Source organism: Arachis duranensis, chromosome 3 (genome assembly GCF_000817695.3).
Source record: "Arachis duranensis cultivar V14167 chromosome 3, aradu.V14167.gnm2.J7QH, whole genome shotgun sequence".
Lineage (NCBI taxonomy): Eukaryota > Viridiplantae > Streptophyta > Magnoliopsida > Fabales > Fabaceae > Arachis > Arachis duranensis.
Genome location: NC_029774.3, coordinates 4,615,327 through 4,625,338, shown reverse-complemented (window position 1 = coordinate 4,625,338; position 10,012 = coordinate 4,615,327). Strand labels below are relative to the sequence as shown.

The window sequence follows — 10,012 nt, the reverse complement described above, 5'->3', positions numbered from 1 at the left end:
ATATATATATATATATATAATATGTAATTATATATTTATATGTACCTCTAAGAGCATGTCATTGAGTGTTATGCCAAATAGCCTCCAAGCAGTTCTCATATCACGAGTTTCCTCCCTTCCAAATAGAGTCAGGACCATCCCTCCTTTTGACACCAGCTCTTGTGAACGTAATTTCAGAAATAATTTAAAGTCCTTTTGGAATTGTTCAAGATATGCTTTGTGCATTCTTGGAGGACTTGTGCTTGTTAAATGTATATTTTCCTTATTATTTCCCAACTCCTTTGGAACCTACATATTAAGGAAAATAAACATGATGAGAGTAAAATCATTGAATATATGGGTTTGATCATCACTTTAATTTGTGCGTGACGTGATTTTTCTTTTTTTAACCTGAGAAAGCCAATGAAGAACGAGTAAAGTGTAAGGAACCGTTGGGAAATAGCCTCTTGTAGGTTTTTTCTTTTTTTTTTTTCGAAATTAGGATGAGGCTCGAATTCGCGATATTTAGGTAAATATGAGAAGATTATACCATTTGAGTTATAGCCTCTTGTAGTTAAAAGTTTGTAATTAAATTTTTATATAAGACAAAAAAAAATAATTACAATGTTTACTTAGCTAGCTACTTGTTATCTTTCGAAACGAACAGCAATAATCTTGGAATATTTACTTTTATAACATTATAACAATTTATCCTAAATCCAATACAAAAAAATGTGTATATTTCAAGAATATTTTGTGAAAAAAAAAACAGTTACCAAAATCTAATTAAAATTTTATATAATATATGGAATTAATTATAAATTTGTAAACTTTTGTAATAAAATTTTAATAATATTATAAAGGCTGATAAAATAATTAAGCTAATTTAAAATTTAGCGATTTTCAATTCAGTATTATTTATTTCTCAATTTACAGCAGAAACATAACATATATAACATTGAATATTTGAAGATAAATATTTAGGAGTCAATCTAAGTGTGCAACCAAATATAAATAAAAGAAATCAAATAGAATTTACAAAATTTTTGGAGAGATAAAAATATGTTAGGGAAAAAAATATTTAAAGTGTTATATATTTTTTTAGAGAAATTTTTGGGGCTAATAATTTTTAATATTTTTAGTCATTATTTAACTAGAACAAACATTAAAAAAAAATTGTATTAATTTATATATGCAAAATTATGATAAATATACGTGCAAATTATATATTTCTTATGTATAAAATTTTTGTAAATGTATTTACTAGTTATATAATATTACTCTTATTTTTATATATTATATAATATTTTGATTGTAATTAACATGGATTAGGTCCCTTTGGTGCATATATGTGCTTACCTGAGAAAGCCAATGAAGACTAAAAGAGGAATGAACAAAGTGCGAGAAATTGTTAGGAAATAGCCTCTTGTAGAATGTCCCTGGAGTTGCATTGATAAAACATGGACCCAATTTGTGTCCCTTCTTTTCTTCTATGATTTCCGAGAATTGAGGGAGTGATTTAAAGATGCTATTGAAATCATTCCCAAATAGATCATTCAAGAAGAATTGAAAAACCGGTGGTTTGACATTCAAGTTAGAAGTAGTAGTATGAACAATGTCGATGACATTAGATACCAACTGAAGAGCATTTGGTCCTGAAGAACAGCCTAAGTCAGCCACCTTAAAACAATGAATAGGAATAATAGTATGTAACCTCATGATATTCTCTTCTACTATGGGTTTTGCCTCCCTCATCACCTTGTTCTGTTAAAATTATATATATTGATATATAAGAATGTTAATATCTATCATTGTCAATCATGAATGGGCATAAGCAAATTTAATTTCGGAGAATTAAGAGAATATTATTATTATTTATGTACCTGAATGATAGAGTTATGAGCATAGCTATTATCTCCCATGCCATGGTTCATGTGGAGGACCACTTGCTGTCTATCCATTCCTCTTCCTAACTCTTTGTCTTCTGTCATGATGTGGAACAATAATATGATCAAACCAAATATATATATAAAACTAATTAATCACGTGAAATTACTGAATAAGAAAAATAAAAATATTACTCATATACTAAAATTAATTACAAAAATTAGTTATTAATATATATATATAAATAATTTAATTTATTTTTAATATATATTTATATTTTAATATATATTAATATATGGCTGACTATGATGAGTAATTTTAATGTATACGTAATATATAATGAATCTGAACATAACCTTGCAAAGTTAACACTACGTGTCAAGTTTGGACTGTAACGCGTGTGAATTGTGGGACAGCTCTTTCTTTCTTTCTTTTTGGTCCTACAAACACACTTGACAATTTGACATACACTAATTCAGTCATCACTGCTAGAATTCAAACCTCCACTGCTAGAATTCAAACTTTGAAATGGGATTCATACGTCACCTTACAAATTCTAAACCGCCCTTGTTATTATGGGGCGGGACACTTTAGTGTATAGATATGAGTGGTATAAAGAGAATATAATTAATTTTATAGTTATTTTTATTATTTTATTATTATTTAAAATATAGGTCTTATTTTTATTAATATTTCTTTTATTTTATTAAAAAAAATCTCCAAACTTATATTTTTACCATATAATTCACCTTAAGTTAACAGAAATGAGCATTTATCATTTTAGCAGAAAATAATTTATGAATGGAACTAAAAATGGTGTTATGCAAGATTATTGTAACATGGTGTGTTATCCTGGAATGTGGATCTGTCAAAAACAGTTTCTGAAAAACGCAAGTTGCGTTTTATTGATAAACAAAGATGAAACCAATGCATGGATGGGACGTGTTATTCAAAGTGACCTTTAGTTTCACTCACCAGCTCACACTATTTTAACTCTTAACAACATGTTTAACACTAATTAATTCGAATCTCTTAAAAAATTAGTAAAATAGTAAAAAAATTAATTATTTTTAAATTAAAATAAAAACACACATTTTATAAAAATTATAAAATTATTAATAATTAATTTTTTACTTTATTACTTTACCAATTTGTTTATTTTAAAATATTTAAACTTTATTAATCGCTCTTCTTCTAAACAAAAACACAAATATTGACGTGCCAAGTCAAAAGTCGGAGAGTTAATATTCAAAATGATCCCTGAAATTTGAACTCCAATTCAATTTAACTTTTGAATTTTCAATTGACTCAAATTGTACCTTGAAATTTTAACGCGTGCCTCAAGTTGGCTCTTCCGTTCATTTCCATCACCGAAAAGCTGACCTGACACAATTAAACGACGTCGTTTTGCTATTTATTCCAAAACGACGTCGTTTTACTCTCCCTCTTCTTCCTCCTCCTCAAGCAGCCATGACTTTTCTCCAACTCATTTTCAGTCATCAAGTAATCATCATCACTTTCATCACACACACATAAGCAATTGGTTCATTCACAACAACCACATCCTCTTCTACTTCCTCCATTTCATTTCGAACTGATTCTTAATTATTATTATTATTATTATTATTATTATTATTATTGAAAAAGAATAAAGGATAGAATTTCAGTGTAACACTACAACCTCAATTCACCCTCTTCCTTCATCAAGAGTCCCTTCCACATTCTCAAAACCATTGATGCCAGTGACCCCTCCCCATTGACCTCATCGCCCCCACCTCAGTCCCACTACCGTCATGAGTGCTGCTCTACTTTTCTTCACTTTTTCTGCATTGCATTCATAAATAGAAAATAAAAAAGCTTTTCATATAATTGAAGTGGCTTATTTAGAAGTTGATTATTCCGACAGTAATAAAAGGATGTTGCAAAAACTTTTTGTTAGTTTGTTTGAATTTGGCATCATGGAGATTTGACCCCTTATAATGATGAAGGAATAGGGAATTAGGTTTTTGAAAAAACGACGTCGTTTTTCTTGTGCCACTGTCAGGTGTCAACTAAATTTATCACGTCATTTTTTCGGTGATAGAAATGGATAAAAGAACCAACTTGAGGCACACGTTAAAATTTTAGGGTATAATTTGAGTCAGCTTTAAAAATTAAATTAAATTAGGAGTCAAATTTCAAAGGTCATTTTGAGTATTAATTCGAAGTTGGAACAACGTCCCGTGAACCAAAAGTAGGGATGTCAATGGGGCAGGGCGGGGGGCGGGGGATGCCTCCCTGTTCTCCATCCCCGGCCCCAGATTTACTCCCCGTCCTTGTCCCTGTTCCTCGCCGTGGGAGAATATTGCTCTCCATTCCCATTCCTCACAGGCCCCATTTTCTGTGGGGACCCCATTCCCCATCTATCTGATAGTTCTAACTAATTATTAATTTTCATATGAATAGAGGTGTAAGTATTCATTCTATACAAAAATAACAAGATTTTATACAAAAAGTCTAAACAACAAGATAGTGACTTCTTTCGAAATGACCGCAATGGGGGACGCAACAGCGAGCCAGAGGATAGAGAAGTGGATAAGGTGAGAAACGCAGCAACAAAGTGGAGAATGGACACAACGATAAAATTAGGAAAAGGAATACCGTAAATACAAAGCACGACGTGGTGAAGATCATAGCACGGTGAGGTGTGACAATGCTGTGAAACGGGAGAACGGCGAGAGGGTGGCTGCAAAAAGGTTGGATGAAGTATGGACAACGTTAGAAATTTCTAAATTGAAGAATAGTTATGCAAATGAGGATTATGAGTAGTTTTGAGTTTCTATATATATATATATATATATATATATGTGAAATGACTAAAAAATATATATAAGAAATAAATTATTAAAAACAATTCAGTAAATTTATGAATTTCGAAAATTAGCAGAGATAAAACGAGAGAATTGTCCTCCATCTCTATCTTCACAGAAAAAATTTTTCACAATCAAATTCTCATTCAAAACAGTCTCTACAAAAATTTTCGCATTTCAAAAAATTTTGCCATCTCTAACAAAAAATCTTTGTACATGCGTTACGCTAACATGTAAACACGTAGCATGAGATGATGCTTACTTTCATATATAACCAGCAAAAAAAGAACTTTCCCTGTTTGATATTCACATGAGGCGAGACCACTATTACTAGTTATGATATAGAGACGGATGCGACACAATACCTATCATACGAAATACGTTAACTAGGGGTGCACAGACTCGGTCCGGCCCGAAAGTCCGGCCTGGGTCCGAACACTTTAGGGACTAATTAGGTGTGATTTCATCGGGTTTAGCGTCGGGTTAGGATCTCAAAAATAGACCCGGTCATTATTTCGGGTCGGGTCCGGGCTATAACTCGGGTCCCGAAGTCAGTCCGGTGGCCCGGTCATCATACATAATTAATATTTTGTGTTATTAGTGATGGATCATGACTATTTTTATGTGGAATTTAAGTATTGTAAACCTTAATATTTTGTGTTATTAGTCGTTATAAGACTATAAGTTAATGTTTTATGTTTAGAATGCATAAGACTTTAGACTAATGCATAATATTGTGTTATTTGTATTGATTTAAATATTTGATATTATTAGACAATATTAGTATTGATTGTGGTTTTTTTTTTTGCTTTAGTATTGATTGTGGTTATGCTTTAATTTTAAAGAAGGATTGATTCTTGTTATATTTTTCTAAGTAAATTTTACCATGTTAAATAATGGTTGGAGTCTTAAAAATTTGGATATTTTTACATGCTAGCTTACAAGAAGGTATCAATGTAATGTAATGTTAATGGCCCGGTTTTTACACGGTTTTCACCCGGTATAATTGTTGCCCGAAAGTGTATTGGTTTCATCGGGTCTAGAGTCGGGTTCGGGTCTAATAAATAGACCCGGTGTATATTTCGGGTCGGGTCTGGGTCCCATCAAACCCGGCTTCACTCGGCCCATGTGCACCCCTAACGTTAACATCCAAATTTTAAAATTTTATAAAATATAAAGACATACAAATATATAAAATATAAAATATTTTTAGATAAATTATAATAATATTTTATTATTTTATTAATATTAAAATATAAATTAATTTTTTAAGATTCTTGGCCCAACATGCTGACAGGGAGTCAAATCAAAGACCTGGAAAGAGCAATTGATGATCAGTTTACAACATTTTTGTGAATACTGTAACTCTGCTTGAAAAACAGTGTGATTTTGTTTGGTTATGATGATGAACCATGAGTATTGCTCTAGAAAAAAAAGTGGTGTTGTAGATATGAACCAAATAAAAATAAAAATATTAGAGCACTAATAGAATTTATTATTTTTTATTAATATTTTTAATTATTAATTCATTTTTTTAATTTAATATTCTAATAACATATTTATAGCACACACTTTTAAATATTATTAGTTTTTATTAACTAAAAATAATAAATTTTAGCTTTGTAGCATTTTTCCTATTGGTATTCACATGTGGTGGAACCATTTTCTAGTCATGGAATAAAAAATCAGAAATATTTATTTTTTTTTAATTTTAAAATTTAATGTATTTATACAAAAATTTAAATAAATTAATTTCTTAAATAAGCTTTATAAATAAAAAAGCCAATTAATTTGAAAAGGATGTAATCATTTCTTTCACCATCCTACATGTGACTTGATTCTATTTAGATGAAAAATCAGTGACCAAAAATATAAGTGATGATATGGATCTAGATCGTTCAAGCTAAGAGAGATATTTAATGTAACATATGCACTCGAGGAAAAAAGGACATAGATATCATGACCACGAAGAAGAGACATATTGTAGAAGATAATAGTTAATTCATGATATGGCATAATAAGTCCCAATACACACGTGAAGATAATATAATACACAATAAACTAAAGAAGATACATAGTAGTTATTAATTTTAATGTACTTATTTTGTTACACATTATTGAAGAAGAAGATAAATAAGAACAAATTAAACGAATACATTGTTTATGTTATTGCATTCCTTCAAACCTTCTTTATTAGTGATATTATGAGAGTAGGAAATTCCAATATTTTAACCCCCATTATTAATTGAACAATCTTATTCTTATATCTCACAAAAAGCTCGTCCATGATTTCTTCTCCAAATTTTGCCTTCAAAAGAGGTTCTAATGCAGCTCTAATGAATTTAGTTGTAAACTCTGCCTTCGTATTTAGATCAAGTTTATTATTGTTGTCATCATCAACAACTTCCTTTATGTTTGTACTCCAATCCAGTGTGACAGATTCCAACCTTTGAAGGGTGAAAGATCCTTCATCCTCAATTACTTCTTTAGCTTCCTCTATTGTTGGGTCATACAATGGTAAATCAAAGCATTCTAATTTTATAGCTTCAATCAAATTCTACAACAAATTAAATACCATTGAAATATGTTACTGTAGCGCAAATTTTGAATTCTAGATGTAACATAACTATTCAAAGTTACAAACCAAACTGTTATAGTGAAAATCATTAAAAATTTTTTTTTGGAAATTTGTCTTTCTTTTTTAAAAAAGATAGTTACACTTTTAGAAAGTAAAAAGAACTTGAAAGAAAAATATAGAATTTAATAAATTATTATTGTCTTGTACTATAACATAACGGTAGTGCTAAGGGATAATAAACATCTCATGTCATTAAATCATTTATCCCAAAAACTTGAGTTAATTTTGGAGTTTACCAAAGATCGAACTCTTGACCTTTCGGATCTAGAATTCTAATACCATATCATGAACCCACTCATCCCAAAAACGTAATCTGACAGGACAATATAACACTAATAATCATATCTCTAATACTTCCTAAACGTCCATTGTTCACATTGTACGCTTAGACCATTGGCTCCCTATACTTTCCCATAACATAATTATAGTGCAAGACGTTAGTTTATTGGGAATTAATATCTTGATAGTAGAGAAATATTATTAGTTACATAAGAAGTAGGAACAGTCCAAATAAATGTGATGTTTTTGTACTAGACATGTGAATGGCAGACACTACAAAACATACATGACACATATTACACATACATACATTTATATTCTACTAATTATTTTTGAAAAAGTATAGTAACCAACTAACTTTACATAATTATAATTAATAATTATTAATTTTGTAATTTTTAAAAAAATAAAATTTAAATAATTACTAATTAATAACAATTAATTAATATAAAATACAATTCAAAAATACTTGTTAGCTAGAGCCTTATTGATTACCTAGTGGGATGATATAATTTTTCATTTCTAAATTTAAATTAAATAGTTAAAAATCGAAAATGACTTTTACTCGAATATATAATTTTAGATACACCCTAGGTTATATTTGTATTTTGTATTTTGTAATTTCAAATGTACCTCCAAGACCATATCATTGAGTATTGTGCCAATTAGGCTCCAAGCAGTTCTGATATCATGAGTTTTCTGACTTTTGTCCATTCCAATTAGAGTGAGAACCATCCCACCTTTAGCCACCAGCTCTTGTGAACGTAATTTGAGAAATAGTTTAAAGTCCTTTCGGAATTGTTCAAGATATGCTTCATGCATTGCCGGAGGAGTTGTGCTTGTTAAGTGTACATTTTCTTCATTACCCAACTCCTTTGGAGCCTATTATTCAAATTAAAACATACATTATGAGAGTAAAATTATATATAGTATTCGATTTTTTTCGGATAAAATTTTAAAGGTATACTCTCTTTGTTTCTATATTTTATAAAAGTATTAATTAAATTTTTATATTTTAAAAATTAAATTTGTAATTAAGTTTTTATATTNATCTTTCAAAACAAATATAATAATTAAAAAAAGTATTAGTGCATTCTAACAATCAACTATCAAATTAGTCATTCTGTATTTTTATATAAACATATTTTTTAATTTATATATTATATTTAAATATATATTTTAAATAAATAACTAATTTAATGACTGATTTTTTATGTTTATATATGTAACATGATTGTTATGAAATAAATCCATAAAATATGGGAATCAAATCATTTCTTTAATTTTTTATTCATTTCAAACAAATGAATAAATTTGCAAATCACTTCTAGAAGATTATAAAAATATACCAAGTGCTAGTATTTTTAGTGTCCATTAATATTTTTGCATATTTTTTATTATATAATAGTTTGGTTATAATTAATGTGAATTAGATCCGCACATGGGATTTTTTGGTTAATGTGCCACCGTCTCCAAAATTTATTATTAAAATGTCATTGTTTGGAAACTAATTGTTTAAATATTATCTTTTTTCTAAAGTGACAACTAATTTATTTTTTTATTCGTAATTATAATTATTAATTATCGTAATATAAGAAGAGTGAGCTTTGAGTAATTAATTTAAAAAAGACTGGTATTTTAGTATTAAATTTGGAAAAAGACAACACATTCCTAAAAAGGCCTCAGGGTGTGTTATTTACCTGAGAAAGCCAATGAAGACTAAAAGAGGAATGAACAAAGTGCAAGAAATTGTTGGGAAATAAGCTCTTGTAGAATGTCCCTGGAGTTGCATTAATAAAACATGCACCACATTTGTGTCCCTTCTTTTCTTCTATGATTTCCGAGAATTGAGGGAGTGATTTAAAGATGCTGTTGAAATCATTCCCAAATAGATCATTCAAGAAGAACTGAAAAACCGGTGGTTTGAGATTCAAGTTAGAAGTAGTAGTATTAACAATGTCGATGACATTAGATACCAATTGAAGAGCATTTGGTCCTGAAGAACAACCTAAATCAGCCACTTTAAAGCAGTGAATAGGAATAATAGTATATAACCTCATCATACTCTCTTCTACTATGCCTTTTGCCTCCCTCATCACCCTTTTCTGTCAAAATTATTATATTATTATATTAGTGTCATATATAAGAACAACTTGAGAACGTTAATATCTCTATCATTGTCAATCATGAATGGGCATAAGCAAATTTAATTTCGGAGAATAAAGAGAATATTATGATGATGTTGTGTACCTGAATGATAGAGTTATGAGCATAGCTATTATCTCCCATGCCATGGTTCATGTGGAGGACTACTTGCTGTCTATCCATTCCTCTTCTTTGATATTATGGTATGGAATAATATTAAAGATCAAAGAATATA

General features: G+C 29.2%; 2 protein-coding genes across 5 annotated transcripts in view; both read right to left on the bottom strand.

Annotated features, from left to right (window-relative positions):
* Positions 1–1,961, bottom strand: part of LOC107476652 (S-adenosyl-L-methionine:benzoic acid/salicylic acid carboxyl methyltransferase 1) — a 2,819-nt gene extending 858 nt beyond the window's left edge. The window contains exons 1-3 of the mRNA XM_016096502.3: positions 1,863–1,961; positions 1,339–1,743; positions 46–288 (exon numbers count right to left, since the gene is read on the bottom strand). Of these exons, the coding sequence (XP_015951988.3) occupies positions 46–288; positions 1,339–1,743; positions 1,863–1,940 (726 nt within the window). The 5' untranslated portion in view covers positions 1,941–1,961. The remainder of the gene's footprint in view (positions 1–45; positions 289–1,338; positions 1,744–1,862) is intronic.
* Positions 1,962–6,715: 4,754 nt separating this feature from the next.
* LOC107477044 (probable caffeine synthase MTL2) overlaps positions 6,716–10,012 on the bottom strand; it is a 19,198-nt gene continuing 15,901 nt past the window's right edge. Inside the window, exons 1-4 of one of the 4 annotated variants that reach the window (XM_052258745.1) lie at positions 9,883–10,012; positions 9,333–9,737; positions 8,266–8,514; positions 6,726–7,272 (exon numbers count right to left, since the gene is read on the bottom strand). In XM_052258745.1, the coding sequence (XP_052114705.1) occupies positions 6,895–7,272; positions 8,266–8,514; positions 9,333–9,737; positions 9,883–9,960 (1,110 nt within the window). In that variant the 5' untranslated portion in view covers positions 9,961–10,012 and the 3' untranslated portion in view covers positions 6,726–6,894. Of the gene's footprint in view, positions 7,273–8,265; positions 8,515–9,332; positions 9,738–9,882 lie in introns of all 4 variants that reach the window. The other 3 variants (XM_052258744.1, XM_052258746.1, XM_021137407.2) reach the window with 3 other exon arrangements.